Below are 22,552 nucleotides of genomic sequence, written 5' to 3' on the forward strand. Positions count from 1 at the left end.
AGGGCTGTGACTTCAATTGATACGGATGCTGATGTTGCTGCTATTGTGTCTCACATAGGTGACGTGCAGTTCATAGACTATGAGTACTCTGGATACAACTACCTGGCTTATGATATTGGAAATCACTTCAATGAATTTGCAGGTAAAAATTGGATTTCTGAGGTAAAGGTAAATGTGTTTTAAAAAAACCTGTAATTTTTACACATTCTTTTTCTCTCTCTGTGTATCTGAATACATGTATATAGCTGTTCATCTCATGATATCCTAATATATTAATGTCTGATCTTGCAGGCCAGTTATGCCCTTCCTCTGCAGTTCTGTTAACCCAGAAATGGGAACATCATGTCATAAATTTTGGTAGAGTTAGATAAATACAAAATTCACAGCTGTCGCAATATCATTCTGTGGAGTGACGTAGCAGAGACAACCCACTGTAATGAAATACTGCGGATGTATCTTTTACAGCATAGGTGTATATTGAGAACATGCTGTGTGGTTCCACAGTTCGAAATGGCAGGCTTATGTGGTTTTTTTGGTGACTTTGTGTGCGCTCGATACTTGCCCTTGAGACATGTCCTAAAATGAGAAGTAAAGGCACTAAGATTGTGCAACAGGAAAAAGGTGGGCTTTTAGGAGTAAGGTGTTGGTAGATTCATTCATTAACTAGTTCAAATTCTTTCAGTGAATGCCAATTCCATTTACTTTGTAAGAGCAATAACCTCGAGTGTATGCTGTGTTATTTCAGCAGAGAGGGCGACAGGAAAAGCCCACTTAATAAATGATACAGATGGAAAGTGCAGTATGGTGAAATTGGGAGCCTTAATCTTCTACCAGTTGTTGTTTCACAAATTGAATGTTAAGTCTAGGTAACTTTAAAATTACCATGTATACACTGAGTTTTTTTTTTTAAAGTTGTATAATTGGTAATTTAACTATCTGGAAAGCAAGTTAAATTATTTACAAAATATATTTGAGAGCTTCGGTTTTTCATCTGGGACTTCTTTTCAGAGTCTGACTACATCTTTAAGGAGCTAAGTACAGTAAGAAGACTAAACGCACAGGTAAATTTTCTTGCCTATGAAGAGCAGTTGTGCTTCACCTCTGCTATTCTCTGTCCATCCAGTAAAATTCTTGATGATTATTTTTTTTAAGCTAAATTTGAGTGATTCTGACATAGGAAAGATTTTAGATGCTAGGGGATTGCTCGTTCATAAAATAAGACTTAAGGAGAATTACCACGTCCTCTGGGAATGATAGCTAGGGGAGTGAACTGTGATCCAAGTTTGGGACTCCCGGCAGACTCTGTATGTCCTGTGACTTAAGCATCTCCAATATAGGAGGAAAGATAGGTCAAAAGGAATGGTTATGGTAATAAGACTTCTCCAATGGGGTACTGGTAGAATTAGGAGAGAGGTAGACTTTTAATAAATCTCAAATATGAGCTTAGTTGGTGACAACATACATGCATCTGGATTCAGCTTTGGATATTACGCATACAAGTCCCTCTTCCTAGGAAATGTGTAGTATTTTATGTTTGGGAGGGCTGTTGTTTCATAATGCAAATACTTCCTTGAGGATTCTCTCAAAACCAAACTTGTTGAATTTCAAAATACAAGTAGATATGTACATGGCTGAAAATAGATACAGCATAAACCTTTCTGCTATGTTGAATGCTGTGATTCATGCGTGAGAAATTCTTGCCAACACGTAACTGATAAACTCGGGTCAGAGTAAAAAGAACTGTTTGTCCACATCAGTTTATATGTGTGTGCGTGTTGAGGGTGGGGAGGGGGAAGTAGTCCAGTAACAAGATTTTAATGGTCTTTTTAGACACCATAAGGTTCTAATAAGTATTTTTTTCTTTTTCTAGGAGTAAATGAGGTAGACTACAGCCTTTATCCCAACAGAAAATTACAGGAACAATGGCTGAGATCTTACCTTGAGGCCTACAAAGAATATAAAGGATTTGGCAGAGAAGTCAGTGAAAAGGAAGTTGAAGTTCTATATGTCCAAGTCAATCAGTTTGCACTGGTAAATAACAACCACTTGATTAGAATATATTACATGCTGTAGGGAAGCCTGCTCCTCTGTGGACAAATGGAATTGCTGGTTTTATTACTCTGAGTGCTGTGGCACGTGAAGAAAAACTTCCTTAACTTGTTCAATGGCAACTTTCTGCTATGTCGTGTGCTAAAAATACTCTGTAGAATATTCCTACTGAAAGAGGCAGTGAGCATTCAGAAAATGAGGAGATGAGCTTTTAGCAAGTATTTCTATTGCCTGTTTATTGGTCTGGCAAGTTCCCAAGTTGGCTAGAGTGTATGGTGAGTCTCTGTTGGAACTGTTTCTTGTAATGGTCAGAAGACAAAGAGCCAGGTAGTGGTTCATAATGACCTGTACATTTTCTGACTTAGAAAGCTTTTTAAAAATAAGATGGTAACATTTTGTTAACATAAAACTAGGATACTTTGCTTTTGGTTTTGGTGAGATTTTTTCCTTTTAAACAGATAATAAGGTCCAGAATCTTCCCAGTACTACCGTAACTCTTTCCTTGTCTGCTGAATCTTGGAAACAGGGAGTTGCTTTCAGATTTGGTTTTGGTCACCTTAACAGTTTTTAGCAGAGTGCACATGTAGTCTCTTGTGCTTCCCCAAAAGTTCTGCCTTTCTGTAATGTGAGGGCTGGCTATGTGAGAGTACTCCCTGCTCCTCATGTATCTGTGCATTATAAGCAGTCTTCTGTCTGTCAGTCTGTCTTTTGCAGGCTTTGGATGTAAAAGCTTCACTCGGAGTGTGTGCAGTTTTGATCTGGCTTTGGTGCCTTGTCCTTCAGATGAAAAAAAACCCTATCAGGTGTAATTCGTGGAGGTAGAATAAGAAGTCAAATAGGTGTGACATTAAATCTGTGAATGTTCCAATTATGTATACTGTTAGAAGCAGTTTGAAGATGACTTTTAAAATGTTTTTCCCCAAGCTTTATCTCTCTAGATTTCTGAAGATACTTTGCAGGTTCACGTTATTTTTGTTATATTTTCCAGTTGGCCCTGGTCTTGTTTTGCCCAGAGGATGTGATAGGAAATGTTAGAGCAAAAGTGCCTTTTACCCAATAGCTCGTTAACTTTTGTTTTGCTTTCTCCTGAAGAATAATGTGCCATAGTTTTCACAGGGGGACTGAGGCTTAGAGGCCAGTTTAGCCTTATTTCAGTCCTCTTTCTAACTAATCCAACACACCTCTGTTACTGTAATACCTTCAATTTTTTTGGCAGAAGCTAATGGTTGCAGTGAGGAAATACAGTTCGTGTTCTAGGAAGGTGATTATAAAAAAGCCCTTAAAAGTACCAGCTTACATGCTGTTACTCTTTCAAAATCTCTGTTATCAACTGTTACTGTGAAATTCGGCTGTCCCACTCATTCAGGAAAGCTGGATCTGCAATTAAGTAGGTTGGTGGTCTGTTCTGAAATACATAGCATTGTTTTGTCAGTTTTAAACTATGGTTATATTAATGTTTAAGAGGATACACTCAGCTCAAGGCCTGCCTATAGGCCACACATGATGCACAAATACTGCTAAATACTCTTGTGTCATTTAATGTGGGAGGCCTTGTTAAAAGAAAAAGTGAACTGCAAGTTAAAGGATGCTCGTGTAAAATGTCAAACTGCTTACTGTCAGGCAAAGTTATTGAAATTAGAGGTACAAGAAAGATTCACATGTACATAACATCAGTTGCCATTTTAAGGTGTTGCATATGTTGTCTTCACCTCTGAAGTGTTAAATGCAAGCTTCAGAAGTAATTTTGGTAATTACTGTAAGCTGTTATTAACTGAACAGAAGTCTGAACTATATCACTTGTAACTGGGTGGTCCAGAAGTGTCTTCCACAAGCAGACTCAACCAAGCTCATGGCCATTACATCTGTTTGTTCATTTAAAGCATAGTAACAATCGTATCATTAGTGTAATCCATAGTTTCGATCTAAAACTGAATAGAATATAGGCCTCCAGACTACTTACCTGGACTTGTAATGGAAGCAGGTTTGGAATAAATGAGAAATTTTTTTAAATGCTGATGACTTAGAGGTTTTCTTAACATGCCACAGACTGTATTTTTGTCCAAGTCAGTAGTGAAAGTGAGTTGTAGTTGTAGCAGCCTACAAGTTGTAATCAAAGATTCAAAAGGAATTTCACGTTTGTACTAGAGTTGAATACAGGTAGAATAGTATGTATTTAATTAGCAGCAGTAGATACGATAGTTGTATTTCTATGCATTTTTTTTAACACTGCGTATATAGTTATACAACAGTCTACTCAGGAAACCGGTTATCTATTAAATGGAACATTATTTTTCTTGAAAATGACAAATGGAGAGTCAAGATGCCTATATATTTACTCCTTTGAGTGCCAGTAATTATTCTGTAATATTCATTGACCAGTCTCTTTGGTAAGAGACCTCAAATAACTTTACAAAAAGATTGAGTTTTGAGAGTTCTTTTGTAGGTAACTCTGTCTTAATGTGAGAATATGTTCACGTGTTGGATTTTATATAATGTTAATCTTTCACTAACACATTTTTTTTTTCAGGCTTCCCACTTCTTTTGGGGATTGTGGGCTCTAATTCAAGCCAAGTACTCCACCATTGACTTCGATTTTCTAGGGTAAGTGTGCTTGCTACATATGATAACGGAAATCTTCAGGCTGGAAAGGACCTGTAGGGCCATCTAGTCCAACACCCCAGCTATCAGAAACTGAGGTCTGAGTAGCAGACCTGATCTTATGTGATCATACTATAACTTAATTTTTAAGAGAAAACAAGACAGTAAAAGCTGTCTGTGCTTTTTGTTGCTAAAAGTTCTCCAGATTGGTGAGTGCCTTTGGGTTTAAACACTTGATATAACAAGGCAAGGGATATAACTAGAGGAGTAAATGTGTTTTGGCATTGAGTGTTTGTTGTTGGAGAGGCACAGGCGTAAAAGGCAAGTTGTTGGTCAGCATGGTGTACTATCTGTCAAGACACAAGACCTACGTTTCCAGCTACAAGACTCAAAAAATGGTCTTTTGTACAAAAGAGCTTGTTTACTTCTTGTTGCGTGGAGTGTTGATCTTTGAAAATTCTTAATCTTTTTAAAAAAGTCTTCATAATGCCAGTGAATGTTAAATTCTGTTTCCTGGGACACTGGCCAATGTCAGGTAGAGATGTCTTTGGCCCATTTTAAAATGGTCTTTCATGGCAACAAGCAGAGGAATTTATCTTTCCAATGGAGACTGGATGTGGTGATACAATTAATCATTTCGCTTGGTAAAAGATCCCACTTCAGAATTTTTTTGCATCGTCTGAGACAGTTTACTAGGCTTAGTTAGTTGTACGTTTTGTAAATGAGGCAAGTGGGAATTTCTTCTCATGACATTCTCAAGTAGAAGTGCCTGTTAGTAACCACTAGATGGCACGAAAGCCCCAAGTTAAAGCACAGGTGGTAGAACCCGAACACGTGTCAGTGTCGAATAAAATGTCATTCTTGCTATGATCGAGATCAGATTTCTCAGGAATTGTAGTTGTCAGTTGTTGGACAGTCTATTAAGAACTATTAAACATGAAAACACTACCTTTGGTAATCGCAGAACAGCATCTGTTCTGCAAATTGCAGCAAGCTTGGAGTGGGTGGTAGTGGTAGGAAGGTACCATAATGTGGTTGCTCTGTTCTTGATTTCTTCCTTTAGCATCTGCTGAGGGTCACTGTTGGAAACAGGCTGGTGGGGTGCGGTAGGTGGACTTCTGATTAGTCCTACCTAGCATGGCTGTTTTCATGTAAGGAGTTATCTGCTCTTAACTTGAAATCTCTCTCTCCTTTTGAATAGGTATGCAATTGTTCGGTTTAACCAGTATTTCAAAATGAAGCTGGAGGTCATGACGTTAACTCTTCCTGAGTAATTAAGAGGAAGAAACTTACCAAGTGGATAAGACAACACCTGAATCTTTTCTGAGAACAGATACTGGAAAAAAGCTAAACATTTGTTGTTCTCTAATGCTCACTTGGTTGTTCTTGCTTTATAAATAATTACCCTAAACAGTCCTTCAATGTTAAATTTAATATGAAGAGCATACGTACTGCTGTTGATATAAAATGGATTAGAAACTTGCTAAATCTATAAAAAGTTGTAGAAATGGCAATTTAATCCTTCTTTGTAATTTAACATATGTTGTATGTGAATTATTTATTATAAGTTTAACATGATTCCATTGCTGCTTTCATCAGTTTTTGTAAAAGTTGTGTGCAGACAGTGAAGTTGTTCCAAAGGATTCGTTTAACAACTTTTATTTTATTGAAGTTGCATTAACTTATATTAAAGAAAACGTGGTCAGAGAATAATAACCTTTTAGATGTATACAAGCAAAATGACTGATAGTAGATTTTGTGAGATCACCAGTGTGGTGTAACTAAGGAAAAAGGTTATAGAGTGATTTTCTTTCTACCACCCCCACCGTTGGTGGTGTGTGGGGTTTTTTTTTTTGTTTGGTTTGGTTTTTTGTTTGTTTTAAAGAAAAAACTTAAGCTTTCCATATGATGGTACTTTTCTTTTGTGTAAGAATCAACCAGCTTGCTTGAAATGATAAATAACGTTTTGATTTTTTATTTCCTAATGCGTTAAGCTGTAGAAATGTGCAAGTTCTGTGGCCATAAGATTCTTTGAGGTTATGTACCATCTTAGTGTTAGATGGACAATGTACCATCTCTAACTTCTGTGGGAAAGCTGCTTGTTTATTAAGTGTACCTTTACAGCAAAAGACCACTATTCCAAATCTGTATTCCTTTTCGAAACTTTCAATTTGAACACTATCCTGATGTCTATATTTGATGTGCTTCAGCAGTATCTAGTGGAAAGGACTATTGAACTGAAGATCAGTGAACAGAGATCCTGTTGCACAGGGGAGCAAGACACTTAGGTTTACAGTTTGTGTATTGACGCCTTTCTGCTTTGTCATCTTCTACCCTTGGATTCTAGTCTTAAATGCTTGGTCCTGTAGTTGCAGATTCTGTATGTATGTGTTTTGGTTTTTTGAGTTTGTTTTGTTTTTTTCCTGCAGCAGCAAATTACATTTCAAAGTCTCCAATTTGAAGGGTAGTATGGAAAACTCTGACTTGAACAATGGGGCTTTGATCATCACATCATTATTTCTTAAAGCTATTATACCAAGAATGGTCTGGATTACAAAATGTGAATTGACAAGAAAATGTTTACTTAACAAAACAATATATAAGTTTGCATGGAAAAGAGGCTTTAAATCTGAAAGGGGCTGGGGGTGGGGTGGGGGCAGACAGGGGTGGGTGGGTAAGGAATCCATAACAGAAAAATAAAACCCAACAATGCAGTGTGGAGTTGGGCAGGCGTTTACTCAACTCTGATCATACTCTGAAAAACTTTGCACTTTGGTCACATAAGTGCCCACATGTACAAAGTCTGTGTGTGTGCATATGCATGGGCAAACACAAGCTTACCTGAAGAGTAAATACTATGGGGTGTCTGTTGTACAGACTCCAGCAAAGATATTTATTCAGAATTGCTTTATGGCACACCGTTGTGTGTGTATACATCTGTACACATATACACACATACATATGTGCTTTACAAAAGCTTGGATTGATTCAGGACAAAGAAAATTGATGTGAATGAAAAATTTTCACCTTGAAAGACCATTTTGAATGGCATTCTGTTATTTTACAAAAGCAAGGTTTGGGATTTTTTTTTTCTTCTTTCTATTAATCTCTGAATGTTTCCATTTTTATTATTTCCTTCATCAAAACCTTAAAAATCCTTATAGAAATGGGAGAACTGGGATTTTTTGTAACTTGAAATTTGGTAACCATTTTCACTAGCTTTTGTTAGCTGGAGGCTACTATAATGGACAAACTTTCTTGGTAGTTAAATAGAAACAAATAGCTAAAACATCTATATTTTCCTTTGTAGCGGTTATCAAGGATGTTGCTAGAGCTCATGAAAGCACTGAAGACTTACTAATTTTCTGTACTTTCTCCCTGTTGACATTACTGACCTATGTTGAGTAATACCCTGTTGTCTTGGTAGGCCCTTTAAGTTCAACAAGATCTGGAAGTAAGATTGATAAAAGTTTTTTGAACTCTTATTACTGTTTTCTTCAAGTGGTGACTCTATTTCTTGCAGTGTTGTTTTGTATTTGTGAAATGTTTGAAAAAGGCTGTGAAGTTCACTTCGTGTTGGGAAATCCAACACTTGACAGATCCCAACTTTCCCAGCAGTTGGCAAAACACATTCCCTTTTCAGGTACCAGTACTATTTAAGCTTGGAGTTAGTGTAATTTTTTTCAGTAGTATTTTTGTTTGTATAGCTCAAGTAGCAATAACTGTAGGAGTAGAAGCTTGCTTCTGCAGAACCAAAGCTATTCATGAGTGCAGCTCAATCTCATTCTCGTGAAGTTCCACTGAATCCTGTGAAAGCACTTTGAAGCAGATAGTAAATACTGCAAGCTTTTCCTGAGCCACTTCGAAGAAGCACAAGGATTATCACAGGTTACGGTGGTTGAGTTTGCAGTACTGGGTAGAGGCTTTCATTTTGCATGTTGAAATTCATTTTACACACTTAAATGCTGCTTTGCATCAGCTTTCTTTCAAGACAAGTGCAGATTAAAACAATTCCTGATACATTCTGAGGAAATACTGTAAAACATTTTCCAAAATGAAATGCCAGTTACCTTGAGCCTTGTTCCACATCCGTTTGAGCCAGTAGCACTCAGATACTGAATATCTACAGGTGTGTTAAGTTTGAAGCAGTAGTTTGCAATAGCTTTGCAGGTTATAAGGTAGCTTGAAACTGTGAATACAGGACATTCTGAATGTAAGTTGGGTACTAGAGCACCGAACTAGAGAACATGTACTTGTTTCAATTAATTTATCTCAGTCTCTTTAATAGCAATGTTAAGATATTTGAAGGAGGACAAAAAATGACTGAGCTCTAGAAACATCCTGTAGTAGTTTTGACTGTGACTTGCCAAGAAGATACTCTGTTGCCTTTATGTTAAGCAAAGGGCATGAATGCCAAAATTAATAATTCCTACTGTAGTTAAACCTATATTGTAAATATAAAGAGGATTATTAGTAACAGCATTCTTGCATAAATAGCATCAAGTCAATAGACCATAGTGGCCTGGTTGCTTTTGTAAAGCAGAATAGTGTGAACTTTTTTCTTCTCATTTCTGCAGTCAGATCTGGTTAACCCATGCCTAATTTCTTAGGCCACCTAAGCATTAAAGATTTCTGGATGCTAACTGTTCTCGTCACATAAGTTTAAATTCCTTTATTTACACTGCTTGATTTGCATTTTAGAAGGACTTACCAAATTTGCATTAACTGGGTCTGACTGTATATGTATATACAACAGTGTAAATAACCATCTGTAAATTAGTGTGAATTGTACTGTATCTTGCATTTATGGACTTGTGTATTGCATTGTATTCTCTCCTATTTTGTAGAAATTTTGATGTAAAGAAGAAATCTAACTCTGTGTGCGGACTTCTTTTGTTAAATTGACCTGTAACAGGAGCATAATAGTTTTATGTTACGGTATCCGCTTACAGCCTTGGGCATCCAGCGTCTTTTTTTCCCTGTTAGCTTTTTTGACATCTTGCTCTTGGGAATGATTCTGGGAATAAAGGAATTCATACAGCACTAAGATGTAGAGAAAGTCTATTCTAATAATAGGGCAAACTGTCTGAGGTACATACAGTACCTGTGGTATAGGGAAAGCTGTTAAAATCATTTACTTCAACTTCCAAAAATTTCCTGTACGCTATTGAATGCTGGTGACTTCTTAAACATAAGCATGTTGGATTGAAGTACTCTTACCGTGTGTGCTCCCATGGTGACAGCAATTGAGTTAGTTGTGATAGAAGTCCCCCAGCATAAATGTTTTTGGTGGATATAGCCTTATAATAGGATTAGTTGCTAACTTGTAAATGATTATCAAAAATGGCCAAATCGCTATAATAGTTCTGCCAGTCATTTTCCTCAGCACTAGAACTACTGGTAGCCCCTTTAGACTATTTGAAACTTATCTGAGGTATTTTCCTTGCGTGCCATTCCTTCTCCCTCTGCCCTGTGCCCACAGCCCTGCTTCACTAGGGGAAACATGAATATAAAAGCTTCCTTTCCCTACTTAATCATCACTGTTTCCTTTTTGACTAAAACTGTGTTCTGTTTTGTCAGTACATGACTTCTCACAGAATTTTTTTTGGTGTAGAAAGTCCCTTTCTGAAGAGGCCTTTAATCTTGGCAGCATAGGCATAATGAAGCACCGTTTTCCCCAAATGCCTGACTATACTTCATTACTGTTGCCTTTCACTGTCTGTCTTGAACTCCATAGTGTCCTTCAAGCTGTTAGTTTATTATTGTCATTGCTGTGTTTTAACTGCTGGAAAATACTGGTGTGCAAATCTCATTGTCCGTCGTCGGACAAATTGATCTTGATACAGTGTGTGCATCTGTCAGCTTTGGCTGCACCGGATGGAAGGTATGCGTGCTCGTCAGTGTTGACACGTTAACTTCCTAGGGTCCTGGAACGTGAATTTGTCAAATAAGTGTTAGTCAAGAGGAGGGGCTGGGCTGGGCTGGGTAAATACAAGTCAAAGGAAGTCACTCACATGGAAACTCAAGCTTGAGCTTTTTGATATAGCAAGATACTGGGTATTCTTACTTACTTGCATGGTTTGAGGACAAGAGCAAATTGTAAAGGGTAAAGTTTGTTGCTTAATGAAGTTCAGCTTTTTCCAAGCCTTTGGTAGCTAACAAAACCTTATAAAATATTTTTTTGTTTCTCCTACGGAAAGAAATCTTAAATTTAAGTAACTTCATGATTAAACAAAACTTTGTTCTATAACCCCGTGGAATATAATCTGTTGCTTGGGGTAGTCCTTGTATTTTGCATAGGAGGTTGGCCACATCTGACTTGTCTGTGTTTGAGGTGGCTGTCTATTCTTGATTTGTTTTAATGTTTTTGTATTATTACTGTGTTCATGGATGCCTTCTAAGGTGTGCTAGATTACTGAACTACTGGAATTAGTTGCTGTCTCCTGTCATCTCTTCCACACGAGGCTGGTTGTGATTATAGTATTGGAACAGAAAATGTTTGATCAAACATTGAGGTGATGCAGGGCTGATGTTGAATGGTCTTGCTGATTCTTTCCCCCCATTGTTATTACTGTGGGCTGCAAGGCAATTCTTTTCATTAGTTGAGCAAGATGTAAAAGCCGTGACCTTTTGGTCTTGTGCAAGGTAGGCATTCTGTTAGCTAACCACACAATTTTTAAGAAAGGGGTTCTCGGCACTGAGAAACCACACAAATCCAGATGGGACATGTCAGAAGAAACCAAACTTTGTGACACTTAAGACCTCTGGAGTGGAAAGGAAAGTGTGTAAAACTTTTGCATGTGCCAGTTGTGTGGAAGGGCTTTAGCTAAGTAATGTGGTGAGACACTGGAAAAAGCATTGTTTGCATTTAAGTGACTTTCCAGGTGGTCTGAGCCGTAGAGATAAAATTCTTGTGATTAGGAAACCAGTCAAGCTGGGGGGAGAGGGAAGAAACATTTCAAAAGATCTTTTAGAAAAAGCCCTATGCAGTTTGATTAATTTGCAGTGCTGAAGTGTGTTGGGCTTTTCTGTGTATTTAATAGTACAGGCAGTGGTCTGCACTAGATTCTTTAATGGAGGGGTTTGACTGTTGTGAAATGCCAGAAAACTGGAATGGCTCTGACGCCCATTATCTTAGAACATGTGGCCAGATTTCACCAGATGACAAACTGGTTCAAGATTTTACATTAGCTGTCTCGGGTTCCCTATGGTGTGGAACTTAATTCATGGACTTGCCAAATACGTTTGATTTAGATGCTCATATAGAGATGTGACAAAGAGAAAACTTGGTGGAAAGTAAAAGTTGTGTGAACGTTTAGGAGGCAAACATGTTACTTGATACCTAACAAACTTTGAAAATAAGTGCTGAAATAACTTCAGGTACTGCACCAGCCTATTTTTGTGGTACTGCAGCTGTGTTTTTCCTATGTTAAGTGGTCTTTTTCCTCACGTAGAGATCCATGCAAAACACAAGATGAGAAAGACCATGGAAGAGAAACATGAAAAATTTATACAATGCCATAAAATGCAGTGTGAACTGGAAAAAAGTATGTTTCTAAGCTTTTAGTAGTAGTAATTCGTAAGTGTTATCAAAAAATGATAGGTGTCAAGTCTTCAGTGTGTGCAAGATTTTTTTTTTTTTTTGGTAGAAATGTTCCTTTTAGCGTTTTGCATTTCAGATGCAGTCCGTGGTAGTTAATAATGCTGCTTTGTACACAAGTGCTTTGAATAGTCTCAGCACCAAGAATGTATCCAATCTTTCTTAAATACGACTTGAGGTTAGATTCACTGGTTCTGTCTCAAGCCTCTTACTCCAGCTATCTAAATCCCTTTAAATACTTGCAGAAACAGGGCCATAGCCTATTAGGGATATATTCCATTTTGTCTTTTTTTTTTTTTTGTTACTGCGTATTTTTGGTGTTCTTTTAAACACGAGTCCATTTATGTTCTGTGAATAAAAAAAGATCAATTTACACAAGCCTTTGTCATCTTCCAGCACTGTTATCCCCTCAAAAAGTCCCCATGATCCTTCTTGTATGTTGTGGAGTTTTAGGTGCATCATTTATCCATTGGAGTGAATTGTATTTCTTTTGAACTAAATGTTATTGGAGCTATTCTAAGGCCTTCTACCACTGATTAAATGAAGTAATGTACCTTTCAAAGAGATTTATATTGTGTAAATAATTTCAAACTGCAACAATAAAGTTTGTTTCTAACTGCACTGTTAGCATATATTGTGGTGATTTTGCTTTCCCCAGGTTTGAAAGCACTTGATAAGGAATACCTCAGCAGTTCTTAAAGGCTTTTGACTTGGCTTCAAATGCATACCTCTTTCTGGGATTTACAACCCAGCTAAAAATAAGTACTTTGAGCCAGTATTTGGCTTGCACAAAGTTAACTCTCTTAACAGTTTTGGATATTAAATAGGCTTGGTCGTTGACGGCTAAAATGTGACATCTGGGAGGCAGGAATTGGGTGGACCATGGCTGTCAGGAGGGATCACTGCCACTGAGGGAACGGAGGGAAGGATGCAAAGCTTGGGCTGCTCTAAAGGGTATGCACAGGAAGGGGTGTGTTAATATGGGTGACCCATCTTGCAGGCTAGTCCGTGCCGCTGAAGGAAGGCTCCATGTCCTGTGCTAGTAGCACCATGTTAGATACTTGCTTGGGGGTTAACCAGACTATTTTGATGCACATCAACAAAACTCTGCTTCCTCCATCTTGGTTGTGCACCCTGTAGAGAACAATTTCACCAAAATACAGATTTTCACTTGGGCTTGAGTTACCTTGTGCACTTGCCCACAGTGAATTTATTGAGGAAAACATTCCTTGGGCTAAAGTCTGTGCTCCGTTACGTGCCTGCCAGCCTTGTCACTGAAAATGGGCATTTGTCACATACACCGAATACAAAATTTTGGTCTTGTTCATAGTGGGCTTGATTAAGGTGTTAGTAGAGTGTATGTATGTGTGGTAAAGGAAGGACACATGAAACAAGCAAATAAAGCAAAGCCTTAAAAAAATAATCAATATTCTGCTATGCAAAAGTAGAATAACCTTTAGGCCGTGAAAAAGCATTGACCCAGCATTGCAGGACACTGGAGACTTGAGCCCAGTGTGTCTTTGGTTAAGCAGGTTTTGTATATTAACAATTCCTTCTTAATTTAGAAGGCCTCCACCTTTTAACTGACTGCTTTCTGGAAGCGTAATGATCGGAGTAATGCTCTGTACGTACAGCTTAACACAGCCTGAGACTCTCAAACATTCCAGGCGGTGCTGGCTCTCACTGGCCTAAACCCATGGCTGATTTCCATTGGGCTTTTTGCTGCTGAAGTACTACTACTACAGAATGGGTGAGTTGAAGAGTTGTTTTACAATTCAACAGAAAATTCTCAGACTATGACTGGATATCTAGGGTTAATTGTCCCTACTGAATTGCTGCTTAGAGCCAAGAGATGGTGTTCCTCTGGTGTCCAGTGCCCAAATTCTCAAAACTTTCCACAGGGCCAAGTTGTGGCTACCCTTTGTTCACTGTTGTAATTGTGGTGAAAAAGATGTATGCTGATGAACTAATCCATTGTAATACGGAGTCCCTTCCCCAGGTAAAAATCCCTCATTCACAACTTGGCCAGAAAATGCAGAGCAAGCTCTTGCTGACCTTGAAGTTGTCCGTGGGAAGTAAAGAAGTTTTTTGAGGCCACCCCAGAAAACATGGTCTTAAACAGGTTATTTGTTTTCCTCAAGATAAAGAGCAAACTACAGAAATCCTTCCAAAAAGAAGACTGAAAACAGCAGCGTGCATAGTGGACTCTAATATGTAATATATTCAAACGTCCAGTATGCGAAATACACCTTTCTAGGAGTTTCCCTGAGTAAATTCAGAATAGCACATTTATCCTTGATAACAATAGAAAGCTGATTCATGTTATCTAGGATGTATGTAGGCTTACAGGTTAACAGATACATTAAACAGAAGGGTTTATTCCCGTTAGCTCTGCAGAGTCAGGCTGTGTGAGAGTGCGGTGGGATCTCATGCATCCTCACAGATGTGCGCTGCCGGCAGTCCCCGTTCAGAACTGGCACTTGCTACTGAACAGGTAGAGAAGGCTTTTTTTTTTTTAAAGTTCCTCCCAGTGTGCCTTATTGCTGACATGTAGCAGCAAAAACATTTCTTTCAGCAGGAACTGGCTTTGAGACAGGAGCGTGAACCTCTTGTTCCGCACTTTTGGAAGCCTTCCCTGAGACTCCAGGCTTAAGGTGCTAACCATGGCTTCTTTCTTTCCCATTCCCCATTAATATTCCCTGCAATTAATCTTCAGTTTGCCCTCATCCTGGTCTCTTGCTGTGCTATTTAGAGTAAAGTTGCTCATCTCGTTTTAAAATTTTAAGGATGTGAAAGGAGCAATACATAAAATGGTTCAAATAATAGCAGTCATCTGAGAGGCCAAAGGTGGGGTTTACTTCAAACGACTTTATGACTGACTGGGGCAAGTCAGAAGCATGGCTCTTACTTTATTGTCATTGTTTTCTGTTAATACCTTTATTTCTCTGTGCCCCGGGAAACAGAGTGGGATGACAGACTCCAGCACTTACCCGCAGGTGGCAATGGAGCTGCAGACTGTGCCTCATTGTTGAAGAAGCTTTTTCAAGACAGCTTATTTTTGTAGTACAGCATGTCATGCATTGAGTTAAACAGGAAAAAGGGTATTCTTTTATCTCGCAACGAGTTGCAGCCAAGATCTGTAATTGCCTTGCTCTTAATGTTGCGTAACTGTTAGCAAGACTCAAGCCAAGCATTAATGAATTTCATCAGAACTTCATTTTTTAATGAGCATCATTAATCGTTAGTCATGCGTGCTACAACCTACACTTCTCTAAAGTGGGGGTTTGCCAATCGTGTTGCACTATAAAAACAGCAGCATACTTCCCTGGATTTTATTGGTAAAATAACAATAAAAAAAGACCATGGAGGGAGTGAGACCAAAAAAACTTACTTATTTGACCTTTTAAATACTTAAGATCCTCTCTGGAAGTTGGTCTGAAGCTTCAGCCTGTGAGAAGCTGCTGCCCCCTTTTCTGTGGGCTGTGGTGATACTGTGAGAGCTGGCGGGGACTGAAATGGATCTCCTGTACCAAACTTTAGTTGCTCCAAGCTACAGTGTTAATCTGGCCTCTTAAGATGGACTCGCTTTGGCTCTTGTTGCAAAATTCAGTTAAGCTTTTGAGGTAAAAGTTATTTTCAGGCTTGGGAAAATGATGGCTAGTCATCTACTGGCTAGTCTTTACTCCCTTGGATTGCGCAACTGGACGTGTCTCAAAGCTGGAGAAGGAGCGCTGAGTTCCTGACTGCCTTGGTGCAGTTGTCCAGTTTTAGCAATTCCGGTAACTAGTCCGTGGTGATTTATCTGCACCAAACTGTCTGGCAGCTTGTTCGTACCTCCTCTGTATGCAGAGGAGTGAACTCACATTACAGAGGTGGGTGAATGAAGTTGTCACACAGGTGTCTTGACTGGTAGAGCTTTACAAGAAACCAAAGTTTTTCCTAGTTGTGTGTGCTAGAGATGCATGGCTACCCGTAACTCGGGCCCAAATACTGCAGTCTCTCACTGCAGATGCTGATTAGTACCGAGATTTTAGAAGCAGGTTAAAACCAAACAAAACTAGTCAAATTCTGTCTTGCAAAACAATGAAAAAATATTTTCTGTATCTTATGCACTAGATCAAGAAAATATTTTACCCTAATCTTAACCTGTGCAAATACTAATGTTTGTGGTTAACACAGAGACGTTGTCTAAGGTAATGGTGTATAGGGGAAAGAGTAAAAGATGGGTTCCTTGTTTGCAGGGCTCAGGAAGGAGAATGTGCCTCTCCAATGAGAGGAGGAGGAGGAGGTGAAGCCAACATCATGGGGGACAAAGATGAGGAAAGGTTTATGGGAAAAGAGAATGGAAAAAAGAGTGATTAATTAAAAGGTATACTGACATGGGGGACAGTAGAGGGCTAAGAAATGGGGACATGAAATAAAGGGAGCACTCAAGAAGATATTGAATAGAGTGGCCAGAATAAATCAGGTTTGCTGCAAATAATCAGGTTGCAGCTGAGAAAAAATGGAGACCTCCTTATAAAGGTGTCATAGTTAATTTACCCTTTCTCTGGCATATATTATCAAAAGCAGTAATGATTTTTGTTATTTTTGTTTGAATGTCTCATTGGAGATCCAGGAGTGTTCAGGGCAGCGTGCTATAGTGTCCCAAAACCAGGTCTGAGTTTTGAGCTTCATGTTTTGGAAGTGTATTTATTCATTAGCTGTAGGATTCACTTCAGCTGCTTAGGATTCTATAGGCCAAAAAACTGAAAGGAAAAAATAGAAAAACATGCAGGAGATAATTCTCCAGTGTGAGTGCACGTTTAGTCTGAGAACTCCTCTTTGAATAAAACTCAACTGCTGCTATTTATGTTGTGCTAATGTGAATCTGAAGATCTGTACCCAGCTTTTACCTAGCCCAGCTGATTATGCAAACGGTTGAGGAGGAAACAGAAAGGCAGAAAGTAGCCTCACAGGTCACCTCAAATAGAAAAATAATTAGGAGAAAAGCGTTTCTCTCAGTGTTTAGCTGTTTTCGGCTTGAGGTGTAGGGTAGCAGTGCAGAATTCCTCCTAGCCTATTTTCTATGGCTAACATTAGCAAACCCTGCTGCAGCTGGCTTTATGTGATGTGAATCCGGAAGACTGAGATTTTCATAAGTTGCTGGTTAATACCTATTCCAGGGTGGGGGTGTGTGTGTGTGCATGCGGCAAGAAAGCTGTAAATGCTGCCTCTCACTTTGTATAACCTGGTCCTCAGCAAGGGAGGCCAGAAAAATCTGGCAGGGGAAGACCGCTGAGAAATTCGGCTTATGAGAAATAATATATGGATTGCATCAATGAATTGGTGAGATGGAGGCCACTGAGACCACTTCTTCATGCCAGGGTTTTGTAAGTCATGTCATTCAGTATCCTGATTTATGGCTGCTTCACTTGAGAAGTACATACAGGTGGAGAATTACTTTGCGCGGCAAAAATACATGATATTTTAAACTTTGCCACTGATTAATGTTATTGTTGCTATGTTATATTTAATAATGCTGGGCCGGATAGGATGTTACTGCTGCTTCAAATCTTTTGAGCTGTGAATAAATCCATGTATTAACGGCTGGATTCACTAGCAGGATTGTGTATCTGTCTGAGCAACTGATTCAGTTTAATACCTTGGTCTGCTACTAACCTGACTTGGGTCAATCTTGTTTTCTCCATTCCTCTTTTCCTGCTGTATTTTATGTATTTAGATTGCCAAAGTCCTAGATTTGTCCTAGATACTGATAAACAATGGCTGGTGTCCCCCGTGTCAGATATACAAACAGCTACTGCTGTCGCAATTAAAACAATCAAATCCTTTTCTTTATATATAATTTTGTATAACAAACATAACACAAAATTAACACAAACCATGTAAACATACCTATAAATATATTAAATATTATTGAACCTATTAATATATAGCATAGAATATATATTATTCTGTATAATACACTCTATTACTATGCATTATATAGTTTGTATAATGATGTGTATTATAATAACATGTAATTAAATACATTCATTAAAAGCTATTCTACTCTAAGAGCAAAACAATTAAAGACTTCTAAAACTGAAAAGCGTGATTAGATTTTTAAGAGCTGAAAATACCAGGAGCTGATACAAAATTTTCTATCATCGTATGAGATATTAGACTTAGTTGTGAACAATGTTCTACTAAAAACATCAGTCCCAACCAGTATCTATCATGTGTATATTAAATGGAGCAAGAAACCCAGCTGGCTGGCAAATATAATTTCCTTGCCATGGGAAATGATCTGAAATTGCAAAATGTTATCTTACTGTCGTATTGTTCTGCAAAGAAACACATGGCATACAATAATTCAATTCATTCAAATGATTCAATATTTTATTTAAATATATAATATTCAAGTCATGGGTGGGAGATAATATCTCTGAGTTGCACTTCCTAACTGTTGACTATAGTTTTTTAAATGGAGCAGTAGAAGAGCAAACATTATCTATGCTACAAATGAGCTGACACCCGAAGCTGTTTTGCTTTTTACTTTGTGTGTAAACATACACACAGTCTTCTGCCCAAGGACCTTACAATAGAAATAAAGGTAGAAGAAGGTCACATTCCCATTTTACAAGTAGAGAAGAACATAATAGAAATAGAAATTACAAACCTTGGTTCACACAATGAGTTTTGTAGCATAAATAGGAGTTAAACACGGATATTAAATTGATCAAGCTTTTCAGATACATCTTTTTTTTTTTTTTTTCCCTGAGAAAATGGTGTTCACTGAGAATGAAATGTTTCTACAACTATGCTCTGTATGCTGAAAATATCCTGAGAACTTGGGCAATGCATGAAGCGCCAAAGAAGCTTTGAAGCGGGAAGGAAAGCAGCTATCTCTTAAATGTGCCATCAGGGCAGGGATTCTGGATCAGCTGTCTTCTTCCTCCCCTAAAACCAAGGTGAAAAACAGTCTCATTAGATTTAGTACCAAAACTTTGATAGCTGGAAATACTTTTGTGAAATGGTGTCCAGGACAGTATTTTAAATCCAAGTATCCGCCTTCAACAACTGTTGACAATGTTGAGGATAAATTCATGATTTTCTGCATGTTAAGATTCATCGACAATTTCATGGCTATCTTCAGATTATCTGCTGTGTGGAAATCCATTCACATGGATTTTAAATGTAGTGGATATTAATAGAATACTTACTCCGATCTTTTCTATAACTTGGGCCATATAAATTTTTGACTCCTACTGCTAGGCTGAACCAAAATAACTTGTGCTTTCAGTAAACCAGCCAATCTTTATTTAAGAGAGCCTGAAATGGCAAGCTCCCTGCTTTGACAGGTACCATGTTCCTATGGTCGGTGAGACTCACCAGTTGCTTCATTTTTCCTCCGAATTTGGCTGTCTTAAATTCCTCTTTATAATTCTCTACTTAAAATAAATAAATAAATTAAAAATGGACCTTTTAACCTCATTTTTCCCATCACCTTTCAGACTTGTTTCTGACAGGCAAAACAATGAAGCACCTTAACTCAGCTTATAAATACTTTCCTTATCACACTTTTCCATGCTTACAGTTTTATCCTGCTGACACCAGAACGGGAGACCTTATTCCACTATTGGTCTCCTCTCAGTATCCTACTTGTTTCTCCCCTGCTTTCATTTACTTCTTAGTTATTTATCGATTAAAACTCATAGATTCCTTCCTGCCAAGGCAGAGTTGCCATCAGGCAGCAGAGTTGGCATCTTTGTTAGTGGGACCAAGGTCTAGATTTTCCTGATTTGAAACGCATGATGTTTGAGTCACCAGTCTCCCAAGGCGATGCCCATCACACTATGATGGCCCTGGCCACTCTGCCAAAGTCCTTATTACCTAGAAATTTTTCAAAAGTGTTTTTATATTCATTTCAGGATCACAGATGGTAATATTAAATAGCACTGGGCTGTGAACTGATCCCTTTTACCGTATATCTGATGCACAGTAATAATTCACCACTGACAACTATTTTTTGAGATCTGTGAGTTAGCCAGTTTTTAATTAGAGCTTAGTGAAACAATTCTTCTGTAAAAAAAATGCTGTTTGTCAAAATCCAAATGTTTTGCAAGAATGTGTCAATTCTGGCAAATACTTTTAACAAGAAAAAGTCAAAACATTTCATTTTTACTTTCTTGATTTATTTTAATAATATCAAAACATTTTGCTTTGATATAAGATAAAATTGTTTTGACTTTATCATGTTTTCATTTCATTTTCTTCCTATATTAAAATATCTTTAACTTGCTTCATATTAAATATACCAGCTAACACATCGCATTTAACATAAAAGATGCTCAAATGAGATGGATAAACATTAACTAAATGAATTATTTGAAATATGTTTGTTATTCTAAATCAAATTGGAGGCAATATTTAATCCACTGCTGATGTTGAAGTCACAGAATTTTGCTCTGATTTGGAAATCTTTTCAGCCCATCTTCTTAGCTTTGAATTTTCTGCAAGGTAAGTTTGCATTTAACATCCACTCTATAAATAAGCAGTAACAGTGTTTTAATTATAATGGTAGTATCATTGCTCCACCTGCTAAAGTGAGCCCATTTTGTTACTTTCTAGATGGAAAAAAATTTATTTTACAGGGCTTTTTTTGTGTGTTTTTGTTGTTTTTGTTTGTTTGTCTGTTTAGTTTTAGCTATGCAAGCCGTCTCTTTGCATTTCTTGGTCTGGGAGGGTTGTGGTTTAAGATGTCGGAGCTGTGGCTTCACATGGTAGTACTACAGACCAAGTGTTGCAAAATTGGAGCCATTTCAGTGAAACACAGCAGTAAGACTGGGAGTTCTCTTCCAGACCTCTTGGCAAGTGAATATATGAACAAGTCTAGAGCTGTGCCACTCACTATCTCCCTACCAACAGGAGCTCATCAGTAAAAAGCTGTTTGCAGAAAAAAGGGGGAGTACCCCAGCCTTGATGCAGCCCCAGGTGCACAGTCGGGTGCCTGAGGAAGGAGCCTGGGCAGGAGCAGCCTGACCCCCAAAAGTCAACTTCTTGGATCACTTAATATTCAGCCAGGGCGTTTTCTTGACCCAACCTACAGTGTAGCCGTGGGACCCAACATGTGGGATGGGCAAGGTCTGAGACTGGGATTCAAAATGAGACCAAGGTTCTACTTTTGTGCAGCAGCCCGTAGCTGGGTTGGGCTGTAAGTCTTGGTGGTGGCGGCTGCGCTGCAGCAGCTTTCTGGCCACTGAAGTATGCAACACTGCAGGGTGGCAAGGGCAGATATCCACACTGCTGTCCAGCTGAGTGGGGCAGGAGGATGGAGCCTTAGCCTGCTGCAGACCTTTGCCCTCATGGGTACCTTAGCAATAAGAGAATGGTTTGTCTAACAGTGACTTTCCAAGTTGCCCATGGCTGGAGTGGAAAAGAAAAAGAAAAAAGAGGTAATAAATTGAATTACTGGGAAATGGAGTTTGAAATAGGGTTGTGAGTGGAAGGAATAACAGTAAAGAAACAAAAGATGAAGGCACCAAGAAAAAGAGAAAAATAAAAAAGGACAGAAAAAAATATCATATATGAAGAAAAATGTAAGAAGAATATAACAAAGTGCTAGTATTTTCCTTTGCAGGTAAATAATTAATTTGAGAATTATCATGAAAGCAGGGGAGAGATCTGCAGTAAACCCAACCATCAGGTATGTTTAGGTAAGCAAAGGTGCAGCCCTTGGGCTTCTGGGGAGGTGCTTGTGTGGTGAGGGCCACAGTAAAGTTGTGCCATTATGCTTCTCTTCTGTCCATCTGTCGGCTCTTCCACAGCGTATCCCCATTTGGGGCATAACAAAATGAAGCTTGTCTGAATGTAACTTGTAGAAATGTTCCAAAAATGCTGAAGATCTTTCATTTTTACAGGCTTAAAAAATAGACAGTAGTTCCTGAGTAAGATGCGGGTAGTGAAATTATGGGCCAAAGACAGCCCTGGCAGAAATTCCATTGCAATTCACCCCATATTGCTCAGGTCAGGAACAGGAACCTCATTTCTAGTGAAAGTCCTGTGTAAAGGAGTGGAGATACTCAATTATCTAGGTTGACAATATTCCTGGGAACTACTGAGGCTTATTTTGTAAAGTATCTAAATGTTCTATGTAAATCCTTTGTTCGCATGGTATATAGCAATAGCTAGGACCAAGTTGATGCTGTCTCTTGGTCCGTCTACCTAGGTGTATAGCTATGGCTGGTCCACTGCACACCCGTCATGGGCAGAATACAGAAATAATGAAGTGCCCTAGACATCTCAGAGTACCTCACGTATCCA

General features: G+C 38.4%; 1 protein-coding gene across 2 annotated transcripts in view; it reads left to right on the plus strand.

Annotated features, from left to right (window-relative positions):
• ETNK1 (ethanolamine kinase 1) overlaps nucleotides 1-12,868 on the plus strand; it is a 33,253-nt gene extending 20,385 nt beyond the window's left edge. For both annotated transcript variants that reach the window (XM_005433669.4, XM_055711424.1), the window contains exons 5-8: nucleotides 59-142; nucleotides 1,871-2,031; nucleotides 4,577-4,650; nucleotides 5,849-12,868. In XM_005433669.4, the coding sequence (XP_005433726.1) occupies nucleotides 59-142; nucleotides 1,871-2,031; nucleotides 4,577-4,650; nucleotides 5,849-5,921 (392 nt within the window). In that variant the 3' untranslated portion in view covers nucleotides 5,922-12,868. The remainder of the gene's footprint in view (nucleotides 1-58; nucleotides 143-1,870; nucleotides 2,032-4,576; nucleotides 4,651-5,848) is intronic.
• The last annotated feature ends 9,684 nt before the right edge of the window (nucleotides 12,869-22,552 follow it).

Source organism: Falco cherrug, chromosome 5 (assembly GCF_023634085.1).
Source record: "Falco cherrug isolate bFalChe1 chromosome 5, bFalChe1.pri, whole genome shotgun sequence".
Classification (NCBI taxonomy): Eukaryota; Metazoa; Chordata; class Aves; order Falconiformes; family Falconidae; genus Falco; species Falco cherrug.